This window comes from Trichosurus vulpecula, chromosome 4, assembly GCF_011100635.1.
Source record: "Trichosurus vulpecula isolate mTriVul1 chromosome 4, mTriVul1.pri, whole genome shotgun sequence".
Taxonomy (NCBI): domain Eukaryota; kingdom Metazoa; phylum Chordata; class Mammalia; order Diprotodontia; family Phalangeridae; genus Trichosurus; species Trichosurus vulpecula.
Genome location: NC_050576.1, coordinates 427,407,887 through 427,430,593, shown reverse-complemented (window position 1 = coordinate 427,430,593; position 22,707 = coordinate 427,407,887). Strand labels below are relative to the sequence as shown.

The 22,707-nt window shown below is 41.7% G+C and overlaps 1 protein-coding gene across 1 annotated transcript in view; it reads left to right on the top strand.

Annotated features, from left to right (window-relative positions):
• The window catches only part of LOC118846254 (rho guanine nucleotide exchange factor 26-like), a 127,169-nt gene that overhangs the window by 86,575 nt on the left and 17,887 nt on the right, over nt 1–22,707 (top strand). Inside the window, exon 11 of the mRNA XM_036754580.1 lies at nt 1,084–1,238. Coding sequence (XP_036610475.1) covers nt 1,084–1,238 — 155 coding nt within the window. The remainder of the gene's footprint in view (nt 1–1,083; nt 1,239–22,707) is intronic.

Here is a 22,707-nt window from a genome sequence, read left to right as displayed (position 1 = left end):
TTTTTTCCTCAATTCCTTCCCATCAGTTTCTTTTGGCAGTGTACCTTTTGTATGTTTTAAGAAATAAGCTCTTGGTTGTCGGAATTTTCCTGTGGTTTGAATTTTCCAATTTTTTGAATTATCAGTATGTAATTCCCTGGCTCTGGCCTATCTTATATGAATAGAGTGGTTTATTCTAGAAGAAAAAAAAAGTTTGGCTTCTGAAGCCAGGAGAGGCCATGCTACATTAAAGAATTGAGGTCCCATGGGGAAAACTACAATTAAATTTTAAGAACAAGAGTTCCCAATAACATAACCAAATGGATATGTGACATAGGCAGAATAGAAAGGGATATATTCTTTTATATTGCTCATTAGTAAAAAGAATTGCATCTGGCTTTCCAGCATACAAAATAACAGCATACTGTCGTTATAGTGCAGTGGTTCTTACCCTGGTTTGTGCCATGAATACCTTTGGCAATCTGGTGGAGCCTATGAAACCCTTCTCAGAGTTATGTTTTTAAATGCGTAAGACAGAATATATAAAATTACAAATGTTTTCAGTAATATTGAGTTACAACATTTAAAAAAAAGTTTATGGAACTCAAGAATCCCTGTTCTAATTTTTTATGTATCAATTCTTTTATTAACTAATTTATTTCATTTTCCTCCAGTGTGCCTGATTTGAGATATTCAAATTTTTATTAGAATTTTGCTTATTATTAGAATTATTAGCATTTGATTGCTACAGTGACAACAAGGGTAGGTTAGGTGGCTTATCTTTTTTTATTTTTTTTCCCATCATTGGTTAACAGTTGGGTCATATTTTACTTGACTGACATTTCCTCAATGGCTCTTGGTTGTACTAGAAAATGCTTCATAGCTTGTGCCTTGTTTTCCTCCTTCTCCTCTCAGAAGACAGACTGTGCTGGCCACATTTTATTACAGTGTTATCATCACAATCCCCTTCCTGAAACACTCGTGTAGCTGATACTTACCAAGAACATTCTTCTTGTAATCTTAATATGCATCTCTGGCTCTCGTATTGTAGAAAGCACTAAGATGGGACCCGCATACCGATGTTCTTGTTCATTTTTGTCCTAGCCATTCCCTTTAGTATCCTCTTCTCGCTGGCTGGTCAAAAGGGGAGAATTGACTGCCTACGTAGAAGACACTGTGCTGTTCTCCAGAAGGACTTCCAAACAGCAAGTCTACTTCTTCCTCTTCAATGATGTTCTCATCATCACAAAGAAGAAGAGGTAAGGGATGATTCTTTGGGCAGAAAATTCATTTTACCAACAGGCAATTCTTAGACACTCATGGACTGATTGATTGGCTGCTCTTCAGGTAGCTAGTGGCCATGCCACTAGTTTTGTCCTTGTGGTTTTTCTATAGATTAATTTGAAAGAAAAATAAGTTTTAAAATTTTGCTTGGAATATGTGACCCATAGGCTCAATCCTAAGCATCTTTCTTTCTTTCTTTCTTCCTTTCTTTCTTTCTTTCTTTCTTCCTTTCTTTCTTCCTTTCTTTTTCCTTCTTTCTTTCTCTTCTTTTCTTTCTATTTTTTTTTATTCATGGAATAACGTAACTTCTAATACTAACTCCTGAGCTTCAACTTTTTTTCTTTTTCAAATTTAAGCCATCCTAAAATTTGAAACCAAATTATATCGAAGACCAATTCAAACCAATGGTGATATTACTTGAGCCTAATTTTCTCCTTCTGAATTTGGACCCAGTATCAGTAATTCTTGTGGTTGGAAAGAAGAGAAACCAGTAGGCTTACCATGTAGTTACATTTCTAGCTTCCTGTTTGAGTGCTGTGAATATTCAGCGTTCCAAGGGCAGGGTTGTTACCCTGAAAGACTATGTCACACTTGCCATAAAGAGCTTCACACTCACTAATTCCTGTATCCGTTCAGTATGGCCTGTTTCAGGGTCTAAGAAACAATATTGCACACCTCTGTAGAGAGATAGCTATGCCTTGTGTATCACCTTGCCTTGAAAACCCTAGAAAAAGATGCTGCCCCAAGAAAGGCACAGTTGAAATGACGCGTCATGCTTTCTTTTGTACTGGAAGCGGGAGGATTGGTATCATTATATTGGCTCTTCCATCACTTATTCCTCAAATGTGGTATTACAGAAGGATCATACAACATGTGTACAGTCTTTTTAATTTACATGTGAACAAATTTAAGGGGGGGGGGGCTAAGGGGCTGGGGAAAAGAAGTTAAAATGATAATTTGATAATTACCCTCAAGGAGTTCACATTCTGCTAGGAAGATACAAAGTAGCCTGGGGGAGGTATTAACAACTGCATCAGGATGTGGAGTTATCAGGGAAGGCTTCATAGAAGGGGGATCATCTGAGCTGACCAAAGATGAAGTCCTGGAATCTAAGATCTTGAAAGGAACATTAGGGATTATCTAGTCCAACTGCCTAATTTAATAGTCAAGGAAACAGGTCTGTAGAGCTGAGATAGCTCAATCCAAGTCCTAAAGTGCTTGACCAAAGGAAGATCACTTCTTACACGCTCCCTCCTGCTGGGTGATGATGTAACGTTCTTCTCAAATGAGACCCAGAGCATCATAGAATCATAGATGCAGAGATGTAGGACACCTCAGAGAATTGGTCCAATGTCCTTGCTTTATAGAAGAGGAAATGGGTTGGACAGTTGATTCGTGATTTGTCCGTGGTCATACGGGGGAGTAGAGATCTGAACTCAGGTCCCATAACTCTAACTTCAGTTCTCTTTCCACAGCCCCAGACTTTATGGGCCAGTATGGTATATGTTAACTCAAACGTATTTTTAATACATCACCTTGTCATTAAATTTCTCTTTAAATGGCATTTTGCATCTTCATTGTCATGACTTCCTAGATTGAAAACAAGAACAAAAATTATTTAAAATTTTTCTTTTGCCTTCTCTTTTGTGGTTATTATAGAAATTAATTTTAGGTAGTTGACTGCCCCATTGGAATTTTAAAAAAAAGCTAAATTAAATTTGATCTGCTCCAAAATACCCTAATGTGACAATGATAAACATTGAAATCACTGGTAAATTGTTTTTCTTACTTAAGAAAATGTAACTAAACTGTCTCCAAGGAGACATTATTTCTTTTATCAGGGGATTTTAAATAGCTTTAGTAGCTAAGTAAGAGTTATAAACAAAGATTAGAAAAGAATGATACATTTTATGGTTCCAAGTTATTTGTTGGTTCCCTATGAGATATTGTGATTCCCTGGCTCTGTGGAGAGGGATTTATTCAGGGGGTGGGGATGTAATTACATGTGTCTCGGCAAAAGTCAAGAGTCCACCATCCTGATGTGTTCCAGCTGTTAAACTGTTAAGACGTTGGTTGTGTACCAAAGGGGCAAGTTCGTTTTGTTCTTCAGTCATTTCAGTCATGTCCGACTCTTCGTGCCCCATTTGGGGTCTTCTTGGCAGAGAGGCTGGAGTGGTTTGCCATTTCCTCCTCCAGCCTGTTTTATAGATGAGGAAACTGAGACAAACAATGTTAAAGTGATTGTCCAAGGTCACACAGCTAGTCATTATCTGGGGTCAGATTTGAACTCAGGGAGAAGAGTCCTCCTGATCCTAGGCCAACACTCTATCCACTGAGCCAGCCACCTAACTTCCCAGGTTAGTTCAAAAATACTGTTTTAACTTAAAAAGGTTAGTTTTAGTCTAACTAAAAAAAAAATGATAAAATCTTACATAGATAGCACAAATGTAGGGTTTTAAACAACTAGTATGGACTACTTTTTTTTCCCACCAGTGTCCTACCTACGGTACAGGGATAATGCAGAGTTCTCTAAATCTGGACCTAAGGAGAACATGTTCTAGTAGGTTTTCCAAGTTACCTTGGCAAATACTGCCTGGCCCTGATGGAGACAGACCAGAACCCTGAGCCCAAGAGCCGTGGGAATAGCAAGGCTTCCAGCCTAGCGCTCCTACAGAGATGCACCCTGGGCTGGTTCCTGCAGGGGCTACAGCCACATCTATGGAAGACCCAGGAAAGGAAGCTCCTGTGTCCAATGGGTCACCATCAGAAAGGAAGGAGATTTTATTTTCAGAAACAACATCAATGAAGAGAGATTGCCATCTACTTTCCTCCTGCCCTGATGGCCATGGGGCCTTTCCATCTGGCTTGCAGCTAGAATATGTTCTCTCTCTGATTGGAATGTGAGCTCCCTGAGAACAGGAACTGTCTCACTTTCCTATTTACATCGAGTTTTCTATTCAACTAGACTCTTCTCTCTGTGGTTAGCACAGTGCTTTGTATGCCATAAGCACTTAATAAATCCTTTATTCATTTACTGACTTCAAGAAAGGTTGAGACCTTCATTGATAGATGGAGCATCCATGATGGCAAAGGGACATGTTGTCTGTTGGTCAACAAACATTTATTGAGCACTTAGCAAGCACCGTGCTAAGTAAGCACTGGAAAGCTGGGGAAACTGAGGCAAAGGCATGGTCCTTCCCCTCAAGGAGCTTACATTCAAATGCAGGAGGCAGAGGAGAGGGGGGAGAGCATTCCAGAATGAGGGACAGACAGGAAAGGGTGTGGAATGTGGAGAGAGAATGCCATGGACAAGGAGCAGCCAGAATGCCAGTGCTGGGGATCATGGAGTACATGGAAGGGAGTCAAGACCATATCAGCACCACCGCCATGATCCACCCTCACCTACTCAGTAATCTCCTGTGGCTCCCTGTCAGCTCCAGGATCAAATACAGAATCCTCTATTTGGCATTCAAAACCTTTCTTAACCTGCCCCCTTCTACCTTTCCAGTATTCTTACACCTTACTCCCCTCCATGTACTCTTGGATCCAGTGACTCCGGCCTTCTGGCTATTCCATGAACAAGACCCTTCATCTCTCAGCTCCCGGCATGTTCTCTGGCTGTGCGTCCTTCATGCTTGAATGCCCTCCTTCCTTGTCTCTACCCACTGGCTTCCCTAGATGGCTTTAAATCCCAGCCTGAATCCTACCTTTGACAGGAAGCCTAGCCAGCCCCTCCTAAGCCTAGTGCCTGCCCTCTCAGAATTAGTTTCTAGTTACCCTGTGTATAGCTTGTTTGTATGTGTTTGTTTACTTGTTTTCTTCCTCATTAGATGGTGAGCTTCTCCCTAACAGTGACTATTTTTTGGCCTCTTTTTGTACCCCCAGCACTTGGTAGAGTGCCTGGCACATAGTAGGAGCTTAATAAATGTTTATTGGCTGACTAATGAGAATATTTAAATCATCTGCAACTGTTATTCTAGAAATAATTGGACAGAAATGTCCATATTTAACCTGTTTTAAAATTGGCTTTCTGTTTAGATTTTGAGGTATCCTATTCTGTTATGCCTACCAGCATTGTTCTTTAAGTGGTGTTATATCCTTGTATCTACAGTTGTGCATTCAATTATTTTGGGCTGAGACCAGAAGGTTTAAATTTGAATTGGGAAACTTCCCACAGGGTCACAAAGACCCTTTAACTGGGTTGCTGCTGGCTTCTTTTATTTTAAGCTAGAACTGGAATTTACTTACCTTTGATGAGTAGTTTGCCATATTTCTCAGATAAGTATGTTGAGGCCGAAGTTGTTGAAGGCTTGGATGTGTGCTCCTGGCGAAAGTAGCCTGTAGATGCCAGATAAGGGGAAGAGCCTGAAAAATGTGGGACATTCATAATGGTGTTTACCTGAGCACTTAGGAAGGCATTTGCAAATGCTTTGCATGCCTTAAGCATCATTGAAAGAGATAACAGTGGTTAAGATACCCAGGGTGACTTAGCTTTGACCATGAAGGGAAGCTGAAAAGGGCAAGGTGAAATTCATTAGTCAGTGTGCTGGCATGCTTCTGTCCAGTTGTGTCCCCAGACAGTTTGAGGTCTCCTGCAAAAATGTAATGAAGGAGCCATAAGTATTTGGGAAAGGTTTTTTTTTTCCATCCCCCAAAGAATAAATATGGGGGTTATTGTAGTAATAGTCATACTAGTAATGGCCAGTGTTTATAAAGTGCCTAGTATGTGCAGGGCACTGTAGTAAATGCTTTACAAATATTGTTTCATTAGATACTCACAACCACCCAGGAAGGGAGGTCCTGTTATTATCCTAAGTTTACAGTTGAGAAAACTGAGGCAAACAGAAGTTAAGTGACTTGCCCCAGGGTCACAAAGCTCGTAAGTATCTGAGGCCAAATTTGAACTCAGCCTTTCCTGACTTTGGGCTAGTGGGGCCATCTCTAGTAGTCCTGATCTGTGTCTTGCCACTAGACCCAGATGACTCCAGGGGAGAGAGTGAGGCTGGTGACCTTGCACAGCCCTGCCTCACTTAAATCCAATTCAGTTGCAAGTCATGGCATTACCTTCCTTGTTTCACAGTCCTCTTCTAGAATGAAGTACAAACAACACCTCAGTGCCCCTTTCTGACTCATAAACCAAATAACCTCCATCACAGTCCTCCAAGGCATCCTGGAATATGAGAAGGGAGTGAATTTATCATCTTAGGAATTGGATCAAATATTGCCAAGTCCTATTAAGGCAATCTCATTGTGTAGAGGAGCAAGAAACCCAGCACCAAAATATGTTATTCAAATGCAGAAGTTGTAGCAGCTTTTATCTGGATGGTGAGAGAGAAGGGAGGTGTGTCAGATCAGGGCTTTGCTACTAGCCTGTTTACCATTCTCTTTGCCGTACTCTCCATGCAAACCAGGGCCATGTGACTAATTTTAAGCTCTTTGAGGCCAGGGACTGTCTCACTTTTGTATTTGTACATCCAATGCCTGACAGTGCCTGGCACATTTTAGGCATCTAATAAATTATTTTTGACTCATTGATTTACTGCCCTGTTAGATCTGGCTGTCTTGGGTCTGCCCCTAACTTTGTGCAACTGACTTCCCCTCGGTGGGTCTGTTTCTATAAATTTCATCTATAAAATAAGGGGAAGGGGTGTCTTGAATGATCTAAGGTCTCTTAGAGTCTATGGTTGTGAATTAAGTGACTGCCCTGTAGGAAAGAGGTAAGTTACAAGTTTAGAGGAATAATTAGTACTCAGTAAATGTTTCTAAATCGAAATTAGAACTTCTTTTGATTTGATTTTTGGGGCTCTCTTTAGCCCTGGGTCACCAGTGTCTAAAGAAGCTAGTTAGATAGATGTGCTTGCCAATATTTTGATTTACTAATATTTTGTCAGTTGAGTCTCTGCAAGTGGGACATAAGTTCATAACATGGGGGTTGTGTCATTTTTCTGACTCTGTGAACTAATCACAGTTATCAGTACCTAGTCCTGTGATACTTTCTCCTGTCCTCCTCAAATTTAATGTCCCTTTATCTGTTCCCATAATGCATAAATATTTTTGTAATTTTTTTTTTAGAAACCTGTTTTGGCTCTTTTTTTTTAAGTAAGAGAAAGAAAGGAAGGAAGTAGGGAGAGAGGGGAGAAGGAAAAAGAGAAAGACAAAAGGAAAGAAAGTAAAAAGAAAAAAGAATCAATGAAAAAACATGCTGAGAGAAAGGAGGAAGGAAGGAAAGAAAGAAGGAATGAAAGAAGAAAGACCCACAGACATTTGGAGAAAAAGGAGAAAGAAAAAGAAAGAAAGAAAGAAGGAAAGAAAAAAAAGAAAGAAGAAAGGGAAAGAAAGAAAGATGGGAGAGAAAAGAAAGAAGGAAGGGGAAAAAAGAGAAAGAGAACCCACAAACATACTTTGTGTTGCCATTCTCTGTATTTATATCCATTCCTTTTTGCTGTTCTGCTACTTTTTATGACGCTATCATATGTTTACCATTCTTTGTAACCAATCATTGGGCTATCAGACATCTTTTTATGTATTGGAAGCTTCATCAATGTTCCTGAGTGATTGGTGCTGACTGGATAGCCTTACCTATGGAAATGCCATTGAAGCCATGATCTTTTGGCCTCCCTCCCATCTCTTCTTCTCTATTATTTTTTTCCCTCTTTGCCTGCTCTGCCCCTCTCACAAGAAAGTGAACGCCAGCCCCTCCAGCTTCCGCCACCCACTGCCTGAATGTAATTCCAGGCTTTAGTTGAGCTCAGCTGCCATGTGTCTTCAATAGTTTCCAACTGTCAGGGAGATTTTTATGGCTCCTGGGAAGAGTTTCTTGGAGGAAAAATTCTTACTCTTCCAAGAAGAGTAAGCTTTATAGTGACCAAGGCCTCCCTGAAAGAGAAATAGGACTTGCATGTGGCTACCTGGGCTCTCTGGGGAAGGAACTGTCTCTAATGTTTGCCAAGTGAAAGAAATATTAAATGGTTATAGAAATGTGAACTCCAGGATCATATGAAAGAGTCTGGAGTGCAAGCTGCTTCCCTGAGTCAGAAGCAGATGATATCCTGTGGAAAGGCCTTATTTAACAGAACTTAATTGGACCCAGATTTCATAATACTATTCTAGTCCCTTAAAAATGCAGTATCAGAGGGCTTAGAGTTGGAAAAAAATGGGTTCAAATCCCAGACGTGACACTTAACTGTGATCAGGGGCAAAAGCCTCATCCACTCTGAGCTTCTGTTTTCTTTTATGCAGCATTCCACCTGATTCTGTGTCCTGGCAAGTTAGTAGGTCTTAAACCTTACAATATTTATTATGGTGGGGAGACCACTGGGTGTCTATCTTTTTCTCCATATGTGGCTTAGAAGAATTGGTTCACCCTTTATGAAATATGTGCAAAAACATAACCAGATTTTCAAAATATGTTAAGTGGATATAGTGATAAACTAGAAATAAATGGCTGTAAGTATAGATAGTTTTTAGCTGTTTTATTGTTTTTTAAAATTTCTTACTAATACCCCTATCTCCTGGGAGTTACTTTTATCCCTTCCATTCTGGTGGAAAATAGCAACCCTTGCAATAGACAAGATTTCTTTGTTAGTAAATGAGAGAATCAAGTCAAATCAAGAAGTATTTGAGTGTTTTTTTTCTTAATGTTCAGTCATGTCAGACTCTTCATGACCCCACTTGGAGTTTTCTTGGCAGAGATACTGGAGTGGTTTGCCATTTCCTTCTCCAGCTCTTTTTACAGGTGAGGAAACAGAGGCAAACTGGGTGAAGTGACTTATCAAAATGTCTTACAGCTAGTAAATGTCAGAGCTGGACTTTGAACTCGGGTCTTCCTGACCTAGCGCTCTCCAAAGTGCTACGCATTTAAGTATTTACTGTGCTAAGCTTTGGGAATACAAACCCGAGCAGAGACAGTCCCTGCCCTCAATGAACTTGCATTTTAATGGTGGAAAGATAACACAGAAAAGGAGGATGGGAAGGAACTCAGTGCATCAGGCCTCAGGGAGAAGAACAGAGTAGGAAAGGAAAGGAGTGAGCATGGGACTGCTTGAGGGATTTCCTCAAAATGGAGGCTCCAAGAGGATCTCACCAATCAGAAGACAGGACCACCGAGGCAGAGTTAGCTTCCAGAGCACATATACAAGATCTCTAACTAGCTAAAACAACTGCTTGCTTGATGGAGGACAGCCTCAGATCTTGGAGGAAAATGAATGAACCAAAGCCTCAGTGGAGAAGAGGACCATGTAATGTGAAGAGTGAGGCGTTAAGCAAACAAAACAACAACAAAACTCCTCATGAAAGAGAGTTGTGCTGGAAATGGGTGACCAGGTCCCCTAGAGCCCTAGGACTGTGAGGTGAGGCACTGGGATAGTGATTGCCAAGATGAAGAAGTGGGGAGACCAGTGGCATCCTCTCAGGCACCCACACGACATGTCTGCACCCTGAAGCAAAACCCCCTTCGCCCCATGCTCATTATGGCTCTGGGAGTACATATGACTCCAATTTCTCCAGGATCCTTTCCAGCCTCCCTTTCCAGCCTCGGACCAGCCTTAGACTATGATCATGAAATACATAATGCTCACTTTTGCAAGAAATAGGCGTACAAGTTCGGCCATTTGGCATATGAATATTCAGTAAATCATGCTAAGGTTTTGCAAGTTGTTATTATCTATAAGGGAAAATTGGAAACTGCTACTAAGCATATTTGCCAATCTATATTTGGCCTCCACTTAGGAGGGTAGGGAAGCCATTAAATTCCATTTTGCGAAGTTTCCTTCCTGCAGAAATCTAAGAAAGAAGATTTTTTCACTTCCTGACAACTGGCATGACGTAAATATTCCACAAATAGGGGGCTGACTTGAGCCCGAGGGCATGACAGGTTTCCATGTTGAAAGTATATTATTTTCTTTTTTATTGCATCTAAGACATGAGATTAGAAGTTTCGGAAACATAAGTTAAAACTTGTACTCAAAGGTAAAGAGGGTCCAAGTTGCTAGAAGGGTCTTGGTGTGGAGCACTAAAAAGGCTGGGCCTGGGCTGGAAGCCAGGACCCTGAATGTCTGTTCCTAATCCAGCCCCTCATGCCCTGTGTTCAGATCTCTGGGTCTGCGTCTCTTTGGCCATAAACTTGACCAAATAAAACTAGCCAACATGCAGAGTGGCTTGGCTTCAGACTCTCTGATTCATTGTGATTCTTCTTGTCTGGGGGCAAAGCTGTGGGAACTTTGCCAAAAGTTATATAGACACAGAAAGTCAAAAGGCTTATGCCCAGGGCTTGGCAGAAAATAAGTAATTAATAAATGGGGGTTATCAGTCTTGACCTAGTTAAGAGACTTTCAGCCATTATCTTTGTAGAATCGTAGAATTGGAGTTGACTTTGGAGGTAGTAGGACCAGAGGATTATGGTGTTAGGGTTTAGAGGCCATTAAGTCAGAGGAAACTGAGAGTAAGAAAAAGGTTAAGTCATTTGCTCAGGTCACACAGCTCCTAAGAGTCTGAGGTAGGATCTGAACTCAGGACCTCTTAAATCTGAGCCCAGCCCTCATTCAATTCTGCCACCTGGCTGGTCCAACCTGTGCCTACAGCATCAATTTCATTTACCACATCCCTAATAGGTGGTCATTCAACTCCTCCTTAAATACCTTCAGTGCTAATGAGCTCCTTCCCCTTACTCCAGGAGACAGTTCATTCATGTTTTAATGGCTCTAACCATTATGAATTTTTTTTTCTTATGGTGAGCTAAAAGGAAGCTTTAAATTATAACTCGTAAAACTCCATCAATTGCTCTTAGTCCTAACCTCAGGACCTAAGCAGAATAAATTTGTTTTTTTCTTCTGTATGTCAAGTATTTATGACAGTTACCATGTGTTTTTATTTTGTTCAGATCTATGATGTTTTTTATCAGTCAATCAATCAAACATTTATTAAGTGCCTTCTATGTGCCAGGCACACTGCTAAGCACTTGTTATGGGAATTCCCAATGAGAAGAATGGGTACCATTGGCAACTTATCGTCTTAGAAAGTTTCAGGGGGGCATTGAGAGGTTAAGTGATTGACCTATGGTCAGACAGAAATGGGACACAGACCCAGAGGTATGAGGCTATTAGCCCACACTGCCTCTTACTTTGTAATCCTTAAACCCCACTCTCTACACATGAAATGGGGTTTTTAGAATGAAGCCTGCTCTTCCCCAGTTCTTTGCAGCTGTGACTTCTCTATTAGAGCTGAATGGAGCTGTCCTTCTCAGAACAAATGACTTCCTCATGAGGGTAACTTGAAGTAATCTCTTAAGTTGATAATGTCCAAGTTCAGATTTTCTGAGAAGATTCCTCCAGCCAAAGGATTTTGAAATTCAAGGCAGTGAGATTGGACAAAATATGGGGAGAGGAAAAGGAGAAAAATAGAGCATCTAATTTCCTGATTTCCCTTCCTTTTCATGAAGTCTCTTGACCAATCTTTTTCTGATATTGATGAAAATAATGAAGACCCCACTTTATTTTTTTTTTAAATCATGTGTATGTTGAATGAACAAAAAAGACAGATTTTTATAGACTGGAGACAGCTATCACTGGCCTGGGAATCAGGAATTTTTACTGTGGCACTTAGCAGGTGTGTAACCTTGGGAAAGTCACCTAACCAGCAAGGTTTATTAGAAAGGGCTAGAAATCTAGAGGCAGAGAGCCTAGGTTCACATACTGCTTCTGACGCTTCCTACCTAGAAGACTTTGGCCTATGTTGCTTCACATTTAACCCCAGCCTCAGTTCCCAAATGTGAAATGAGGGACTTGACCAAATGATCCCCAGGTGCCTTCCAGCTCTAGAGCTGTGAAGCTGTGCTTTACTGTGAGTGTCGATCAACCCATCTAGAGTCGTTACACTATGTACCTCAGGCACTTAGTCAGCAAGTGTTTAAACAGTGCTTACTTCATGCTGGCCTCTGTGCTAAGCTCCAGGATGAGAGAGAGAGAGAGAGACAGAGACAGAGAGATACAGAGAGACAGAAGGACACAGAGAGACAGAAAGACAGAGAGAGACAGAGACACACAGAGAGAGAGAGACAGAGAGACAGAGACAGAGAGATACAGAGAGACAGAAAGACACAGAGAGACAGAGACACACAGAGAGAGAGACAGAGACAGAGAGAATCAGTCCCCGTCCTCAAAGAGCTTACATTCTAATGGAAGAGAAAACATTTGCCTATATAAGCATTATAGAGGATGGGGGCGGTGGGGGGGGGGGGGGGGGGGAGTGGGGGGTGGGAAGGAAGTCATTGGGAGGGAGAGCATGAGGCTCAGCACTAGGAGGACCATGAAAAGCTTCCTGTACAAGAAGGTGAAGCTTGAGCTGAGTTTTGAAAGAAAGTAGGAATTCCAGAAAGGGTAGGATATTCCAGCCAGCGGCGCAGCCTGCAAAGGCTGGGAGTTGGAAGATGCAGGGTCTCCTGCAGGGGACAAGAAGTAGCCAGTATGGCTTGACCGGAGAGTGTATAGGAGGAAAGAATGCGTATGAAGAAGGGAAAGGCAAGATGGAGCCCCAGGGCATGGTGTGGAAAATGATCTCTAAGCCTTGAAGCCCTTATAATGTGAGAGATTGTTAAATGGGAGCTCTTAAGAAGACTTAAAAGATATATCAAATACCTGCAGATTTGGACGTCAAAAGTAAACATCCAAAATTAATCTGACTCATTTAACGAGATGCATGATTGTTGGTAAATGGGTCTCAATGGTAAACCATTCACATCAATTAAGATAACGCCAACTGGCAAAGACTCACACTCCTCTAGTGGGTTCAAGTTTACTAAGAGCTTTCCTCACAATAGCCAGGTGAGGAAGATGCAGCCAAGTCAACATTTCCTGAGGCAGCTACTAAATGGGATGATTCGGGACCGATTGTAGAGGGAAAGAGAGGGAGATTGAAAGACTTTGTGCCACTGCTGAGCCCTCCCCAGATGCAGTAGATAGAGCTCTGGGCCTGGCATCAAGAAGACCTGAGTTCAAATTTTACTTCAGACACTTACTGGACAAGTCACCCAATTTGTGTCTGCCTCAGTTTCCTCAACTGCAAAATGTTGGATGATAATAATAGCATCTGCCTCTTAAGGCTGTTGTGAGGAGCAAGTAAGATATTTGTAAAGAGCTTAGCACAGTTCCTGGTGCATAATAGGTGTTGAATAAATGCTTTTTCCTTCTTTCCTTCCTTTCTTCCTTCCTTCCTTCCTTCCTTCCTTCCTTCCTTCCTTCCTTCCTTCTTTCCTTCCTCTGCATCATCCGGAGCATAGGTTCAGGGTTCTAGCTCCTTGTAGATGAGGACTATGGAGGTTTAGGGCCAGAAGGACAACCTTGTCATAGCTAAAGCTGACATCTAGTCACAGAAACATAAATTTAGAGGTCTGAGGAGAATTCAGAGGTGGAATTTGACTGTAACCTGGGGATTCTTGACATTTTTTTTTTGTTTCAGGGCTCCCTTTGGCAGAATGGCGATACCTATAAAACCCTTTCTGAGAATCATGTTTTTAAATATATAAAATGAAATATATGATTACTAAGAAAACCAATTATATTTAAATACACACACATGAAACAAGTTCATGGACCCAAATTAAGAACCCTTTGGTCTAAAGTTAGTGCTTTGGGGAAACAGACATACAGGTGGTAAGAGGGGTAGGGGAGGGAGGGAGAAGTTTTGAATCCCTGCCTTTTGGCTAATCTAATGTTCTTTCCACTACCCTAATCTATGACATTTTTCCCCCAATGAAGTGTTTCAGGCAGCTGCCCACTTTGTCTACAAAGCCTTGGAGAGGACTCTCTTTATTGCCATGAATGTATCTGAGAGAAAAATTCAGTGAGGTGCTACCAGCTAATATTAGATCTCTCTAGAAGCTCCCCCCCCCATAATTCCCGTTTGTCTCTTTCTTATTGAGGAGGGCATATTCTTGGGTGGTTGGCTTATAGAAGCAGCTGTAACAGTAAAAGCTTGGGTCCTGGTTGGAACAAGGCCTGGGGGCAGCACCCAGGGCCTGTTTGAACCCATGATTCAGGAGAGTTTCTGTAGAGATGTAGTTTCTTGTCAGGAATCTCTTTCCTCAAAATGGACCACAAAGAACTGCTTACCCTATGAGTGAGTCTTATTCAGTATTTGTTCCATTTCTTGCAATGCAACACCCTTGCTTTGGTAAGCTTTTATCATGGTGGTGGTTCTGAGAAGGTAAGGAAGCCTGAAATGAGATATAATTGTTTGTCTTTGCCAAACCATGGAGAGCCTCTTAAGAATGAAATGACAGTGTGTGAAATTCAAAATGAGGTCATTCATTTTATTGCTGGATTTTTTTGTTGCCTTCCTAGGGGCTGAGAGAGAGACAGACAGACAGACAATACTGGATGGATGGATGGATGGATGGATGGATGGATGGATGGATGGATGGAAGGACAGACAGAAAGCTAGCATTTAGGAAGGACTCACTCTTCCACAGCCTGTGCTAAGTCTTCACCTTAAAGGAGTTAGTAAAAGGGAGTGGGGAAATGGAAGGATGGGAGTGTGCATAGTATCAAGATGGCCAGCAAGGAAGCCTAAGTCTTGGCCAGAAGAAGTGAAAGCTCATTAGGCTCCAGTCTCCCAAGGTTAGGAGTGGAATGGAAATAAGGATGTGCCTGGTGTTGAAGAAGAGGCAAAGATGGGTGGGATAGCTCACAGATGAGAAGATGGCATCCAGTTTCCAAAACTCTCTAGATCCCAGAACACTGATAAATCTGATTCACTGATCTGACTCATTCACTCTGAATGAGCCATTGTGCTTTTAACAGAATGTTAGCCACTTTAAGGACACAGTATTCTTTCTATTGGGCTTCTGAGAAATGTCTTCCCATGCCTTCCCCGATCATCTTCACAGATTCAACATGGGAAAGACACAGCAGCGTGTCTAAAAACGACTCCCCTATTCTAACTCCAGTAGCTCCCTATCAGCTCTAGGATCAGATGTAAAGTCCTGTGTTTGGCATTGAGTCTTCCTAACCTGCCCCTCCTACTGTTCCAGTTTCTTACAGCTTACTCCCCACCCTCACCTGCCTTTCCCCCGACACATACTCCGGGAACCAGTGACATTGGACTTCTTGTTATCTTCCCTTTAAAATACACCTTTCATTTTCCTTTTTGGGGAAGTTTCACTGGCCTGTCCCCCCATGCCTGGAAAACTCTGCTTCCTTATCTCCTTATCTTGTCCTCCTGACTTCCTTCAGCTAAAAAATCCCACTTTCTACAGGAAGCCTTTCTTTAGTGCCAGTGCCTTCCTTCTGATGATTATCTTCAATTTACTCTATATGTCTTGTTTGTATATAGTTATTTTCATGTTGTTCCCCTTTAACTGTGAGCTCCATGAGAGCAAAGACTGTTTTTTTTTTTGTTGTTTTTTTTTTTACTTAATATTCCCAGCCCTTAGCACAGTAGGTGCTTAATACATGTTTATTGTCTGACTGGAGGTTTTCATAAATTGCAGGTTCAGCGTCTCAATAAGTATTTATTAAGTGCTTGCTCTGTGCCAGGCACTATACTAAAGGTTGGGGAAATGAATACAAGCAAAAAGTAAGATGGTCCCTGCCCTCAAGAAGCCCCCATTCTTATGAAGGAAGACAACATATGAGGAAAAGAAAAAAAGCATTTCTGTAGAGCCCACTATGTGCCTGGCACTGTGCTAAGTGCTTTTCTAACTATTCTCTCATTCGAGAAGGGAGGTAAGTTCTATTGTTACCCCCACTTTATAACTGTGGAATGACGGCTGAGGCAGACAAAGATGAAATGACTTTCCTGTGGTCTAGAGTCTAGACACAGCTAGGAAGCACCTGAGGCTGAATTTGAACTCTCGTCTTCCTAAGTCTAGGCCCAGCGCTGTATCCTCTGTACCACCAGCTGCCTGAAAGGGGCAGGTGAGACATGAGTTAATAGTGTGACCAGGATTAGGTAGGTTCTATAGCCACCATACTCTGTCCTAGTCAACCACATGCTTTAAAAAGGATGTTGATAAATCAAAGGGATGAGCCAAAGATGGAAATGAGGAGGGTGAAGGGTCCCAAGATCATCTTATATGAGAATCACTTGAAGGAAGTGGGAATATTTATCCTGGAGAAGGTGTAGACAAGACATATATGCCAGTATTTGAGCAGTCCCTGTCTAGTGTGGTGATTAAAAAGGTTTGGGAGACATAATTTCTGAGTAATTTAATCATTTCATTAATAGGGCCAGCATGTTATTAATCAAAGGATGGTCATTTGGTCCTCTCTCTTAGACCAAAGACAATCATGGTGGTAGGCTCATAGTCCATATACCCTCCAAAGAGTAGGTGTTCCTGAGGGGTGGCAGTCAACTCAGATTAGTTAAGATGATGGGTGGTGGGCTATGTTAAAATGATGGGCCACCAGTCATCTTTTGACAGACTATCTCTATACCCAGCCTTGGGCAGTTTATTCAAAGAATTTATACCTTATCCAAGCCTTAGCAGAGCACCATAGCTATCCTACCAAGGTGGAGTCTTAGTATAATCTCATTATCAGCAAAGTCCTTCAAGAGAAGGAACTCTTAAAATCCAGACTTTAGAAAAAATGTGGGGGAGGACTCTGGATATCCCCAAACCATTGGTTGTTAACAGTCATTTCTCTCACTAGAAAGGGGGAATAGGTTTAATCCCCTTGGCCCTAGAGGATGAAATAGATCTAGGTTCTATGTAAGGAAAGCCCTCCTAGAAACCTCACAGGTGTCAAAGTACAGTGGGCTGCCTTAGCATACAGTGGGCTGCCTCAGTGTCTAGGGGGGACCCCATAGTTGGAATTGTTCAAGCAAAAGCCTGGATGACCAGGTGGTTGTCAAGGGGATCCTTCCCCAGATCCTGCTTGGATAAGACAGAGGTATGGGGCCCTTCCCATTTGGAGGGTTGGCAAAGTTGGATAGTTGGACCAGGTGGTCTCCAAGGTTCCTTTGTACTGTCACAGGGTTCTTTGTTTGGCATTTCTGAATTCACAGAAAATCCATCCCAAGCCTTAAATTGACTGCGGTTATTTGCTTTTTCATGTCCCTTGACCCTTTGTGCTTTTTGTAAATTGTTGCCCATTTTAAGTACATGGTGTTCTGTTGGGATTCCAAGGAATGTCTGACTGCCCAGGTGATTGCTCGTGACTCAAACCCTGTGAAAAACCAAATGTTCAGAGTTCTTGGTCTTAAACTTATGAACTCGAAGAATCCACGTAGTCTCCTTTCTGAGCTCCCCGGAAGGGAAGATCACCCATATGGTCACAGGGTGACCAAGGACGGGGGTCATAGATTCAGAGGCTCATAGCTTTAGAGCTGGAAGGAAGCTGTGGGGCTATCCATTTAACAGATGAGGAAATCAATGTAGAGAGAGATTAAGTGACTTGGCCAGGGTCATCTAGGTAGTGAGTGATACAGGTAATAATGAAGACAGGACTTGCACCAAGGTCATCTTGACTCCTCTAAGTCTTGTGCTCTCTGCAGCAGAGGTCTGAGGAATCATAGCCATGGTGGCAATTTGATGACTATAACCAGAGACAGGTGGAGGGTGTGGGTAGGCAGATTTCAAGAGGACCTGGCTGGAAGGCTGGATGGTTTGAAGGTATGTGAAGGTGGAGCGTGGTCTGGTTTCTAGTTCTAGCTAGTAGAGAGAGGGGGTGGGGGGGCCGCCTAAGTGAATTAGTTTTAGTCAATTATTCCACAATTATCTGGTCTGGGATCTCAGAGTGAATTCATGTGAATCAACGTAAATGGTGAACTTGGCCTCTTTGACCACTCAAAGGTCAAGCTGATTTCTCAATAATACTGGCAAATGTTTTATCCCATCAAGTACATAAGGTAATGGCTAAAAATACCTATATGACACTTGCCATACGCCAGGCCTGGTGGTAGGCATTTTACAGATGCTTCATTTGCTCCTCACAACAATCCTGGAAGGTGCGTACTATTGTTATCCACATTTTACAGATAAGGAAACTGAGGCAAACAAAGGTTAAATGACTTACCACGATCACAGAGCTAGGAAGTGACTGAGGCTGACTCCAGGACAGCCACTGTGTTGCCACTCATTACAGAGGCTAGGTGGCTGACACCCTGATGGTCTGATTTCAGTTGCTCTTTACAGACATTTCCTTACATTATGTGGTAAGCGGCTCATTTCTGAGTTTAGGGCTGGAATTTGCATTTGCTTTGGGAAATTTACCAGCTTGGTGTGTGATACAATGGAAAAAATGATGGATTTGAAATAGATTATGGATTTGGAGTCAGAGGACCTGGGTTTTGAACCCAGGGAGAATCCAACAAACATTTAGATTCCTACTATGCATAAGCAATGATGTGAGGCACTAGAAATTGTATCTCAAAAGTTGGGCTGGAAGTTGTTTTCATCCCAGAAATTAACCATAGGTAACAAGACCAGGTTTCCTTTCATTTGAGGATGTAGTCGTGTATGTAGACACATAATCGTTTCCAACCACCACTTGTTGGTTTTATTCATGTGTTCAAAAAGAGAAAAGGAAAAATTTTTTAAAAGACCAAAGAATTTATATGTAGTATTTTGAAAAAAATTGTGCTGGGTCCAAAAGGCCAATACATGTTGGGTTACAGTTTTGTTCCCAATAAAAAGAACTTTGTAATTGTCAGAAAATTGACTGTTACAATTAATTGATCTTCCTTATTATTGTTTAGTTTTTCAGTATTGTCCAACTGTTCATGAGCCCATTTGGGTTTTGTTGGTTTTTTGTTTTTGACAAAGATACTAGAGTGGTTTGTCATTTCCTTCTCCAGCTCATTTTACAAAGGAGGAAACTGAGATAAACAGGGCTAAGTGACTTGCCAAAGATCATTCAGCTAGTAACTGTCTGAGGCAGAATTTGAACTTAGGTCTTCCTGACTCCATACCCAGTACTATCCACTGTGCCACCTAGCTGCTATTCTGGCTAATGACCCCCAAGAGTTCAGTAAATTGAATATAACTGAGATTTACTTGGAACGAATTAAGGACTTTGGAACACATTGGGGCCATCATTTTGAACACCTGGGATGGAAATGTAGAAGGTGATCATGGAGGTAGGATCAATAATCAATCAAGAGGAAGTTATTCAACAACCTCTTTGTACACCCATTACAAATGGGAGATATCAAGAAGCACGTGAATGTCTCTAATCTCAAGGAAGTTCAATTTTAGATGTGGGAGCTAATACCGCACATGGGAAATATTAATTCATAGTATGTGCATTGGTAGGTGAAGGCCTGGATTTTGTCCGTGAGTGAAAGTCATAGGTGACAGACTCAGCATGCAAGAAAATGAATGATAAGTAGCATATAAGTCACAGAAATGAAGTGCCAAGTTCTACCAATGGTGGCTAGATGGTCCAGCAAAGCCCAGTAGAGTAGTTAGGGTTTGTGGTAAGCCCAAAAGGGTGGGTAGTGGGGAAGGCATTGTCATCAGGTGAAACAGTAGTAAGCAAAGGCACAAAAGGCGTATACCTTTGGGATGGTATTGATTTAGCACTGAAGACCAAAGGCTTCATTTGGAGGAGGAGGAGTTGAGATTGGAAAGGTGGAATCCTAGATTTAGAGCATAGAGTTCAACCTTCTCGTTTTACAGATGAAGAGACTGAAACCCAGGGAGAAGAAGGGTCTATAAGCATGAAGCACAGTGCCAGGCACATGGTAGGCACTTAATAAATGTTTATTAAATTAATTAATCAATTAATTAAACATCAGAGGTGAGAATTGATTGCAGCGCCTTTGGCTCCAGCACTAGGGCTCTGTCCATTGTACCCCACTGATGAGGGGTAGGTAAATAGATAGTAAAGCAATGAGCACTCTCCAAATGTTCTCAAAATTTAGCTAAAAAAGAATCAAGAAAGAGAGACTGTAGAAGTTGGGGAGAATGGCCTGAAGGCTGTTGTTACAGCAGCAGAGCCTGGTATCAAAAAGTGATTAACAAATAATGTGGGTATTGAAGACAAGAAATAGCGATAAGGCCACTTTTGAAATTTTGGTTTAGTTTGGTTTCATCAGCTGAGAACCTTTAGGTTTTTTCTTTATTCTGAAAATAAATTCCAAATAAAACGAGTATGTTTTATATAAAACAGAAGATTGTGAATTGAAACTGAGTCTCTCTTATGTTTTTCCTTTGAAATACAAAATAAACTCAGTGTATAACTTTCAAAGCTCCTGTTTATCTCTTTCCTTCTGTTCTTGCTTTTTTCTCCTCTGTGCATTTTTCAAAAATTTCTCAATCACCCTTTTCTTTTTCTCAACCCTGTCACAATTTTCCTTTCCCTCTTACCTCTTACCCTCTTTATAAGAGTTTTCTTTTGCAATGGGAGGGTCCCTCTTACCAACCCCCCACCCCAATTGAAAAAGAAAACTCTTATGAAAAGTACACATAGCCAATCCAAACAAATATCCACATCAGCAGCGTCAAAAAAAGTTCTTGTTCTTCTGCATCCTGAGTCCATCATCTCTGTCAGCAAGTGGGCGTCATACTTCATCACGGGTCCTCTGGGATGGTCATTGAACTGATTAAAGGACTCAAGTCCTTCAAAGTTGTTTTCTTTACGGTGTTATTACTTTTGTTTAAATTGGGCTCTTGGGTCTACTCACTTCATTTTTCATCAGTTTGTACAAGACATCCCAGTTTCTCTGAAAGTCTTCTCTGCGTGATGTTTTGCAGTGCAATAAATTGATGTATCATATAATAGGGAGCTGGTCTATGTGGTATTGATGACTTCAGTGCTAATGGCTAATTACTGTAGTACTAAAAACTATTGGCTAGACTGTCACAAATAAGTGACTCCTCTGGTCCTCAGTCTCCAGTTCAAAGTCCGTGGTCCTACAATCCGCTGGGGACTGACCCACAAGAGGCTGTGTTTAGCAGGGCTGGGAAGAGAACAGTTCCAGTGCTGGTTCTTGGCTAACTGTGAGGTTGGCAAAGCTTCCAGTCAATGTCTTCCCACTTCCTCTCTGGTACTCTTTCTTTCTTCCTCTGTGGTGCCTCTGGCATCCTCCCAACTGCTGTTGCCCACCACCCCCCCACCCCGCCCTGCCATACACACAAAATAACCTGATATTTAGAGGCAACACAGTCCCAGGGAAAAGAGCATTGACTGATATCAGAAGACCTGGTTCAGATTCCACCTTACTCCTTATTACCTGTGAGATCTTATGAGGTCCCTCCCAACCCCAGCTCTCTGTGCCCATGAGTGTGCTTTGTATGTATTATGTGTGCAAGCCGTTTCCCCAGGTAGAATGTGGTCTCTGTGATGGCAGGGATAGTTTCATTTCATCTCTGACCTACCACTGTGGAGAACTATCCATCTTACTTCTCCACTGCAGTCATTCTCTATCAGGGCAGTTCTCCTGACTGAGTTCACCATTGCCAGGCACTTCTTTTGGTCTCAGTAGAGACCCCAGTGTCTGTCCAAGTGAGACAGCAGTGGGCTTATTTATTTAAATCCGATGCTGCTGCCTTCAGGGCATCCGGCTGCTTTTCTGAAGCAGCTGGTGTGGACAGACAGCTGGTGAACTTGGAGGCCATGCAAGACAATCAGAGGAAGTTACCACATAAGCTTCTCACTGAAGGGAAAAGGGACTTTTCCACTGGCCTCTTTCTTTCTGAGCAATTCCATTTCCTAATTACATGACAAATTGTTTCAGAGACTGTATGCCATCTGCTACTTCAATAAAGAGAGGTCAACAATGTAAAGATGAGGAAGTCTAATGAGCAATTTCCCCCAGAAAAGAGTTCTCTTCCCACTCAGTCTAGCTTGCTGTATTTGGACATGAACAGACTGGCTAGAGTGGAGAAAACCATCATGGCATCGGAGGGCTTGAATTCAGGAATGCCATTCAGGCGTTCTAAACCGGGCTGGAGGCCCTGCCACCCTTTGTCTTCTCTTTAGTATCAATCGCCAGGTGTAAGTATAATACAATTTCTGGATTCCAAGGTGGGAGACGTGGCAGGTGTTGGTTGGACTCACTACACCTTTTGTTAAGTGACTAAGCTGTTCTTTCTTTTACTTAGTAGCTGGGGTAGGCAGGGCATCATTTTACTGGATTATTATGGACCTAGGATTTGTGAGGGTGAATGAATGAATGGGAGGTAGGGGTGTGTGTGCGCATGTGTATGTGTGAGTGCATGTGTGGTGTGCTGGCTAAGGTTTCACACTTTTTACTTTGTGAGATTTGAATGACAACCAATAAGGATAAAGAGATAATGACTACCATTATTATGAAAGAGATCTCTTTTGTTCTACAATAAAAGTGAACTTTTCACCTGGTTTTAGTTTGACGTAATCCTAGAAGAACTGAATAATGCCTCCAATGATAAAAATCACTTCCTGGGGTCGTCAGTATAGAATCGTTAAAGAATGTTCTCTGTCACTATTTTTTAAAATTTTGAAGGTAAGACCACAGAAGCAAAATATC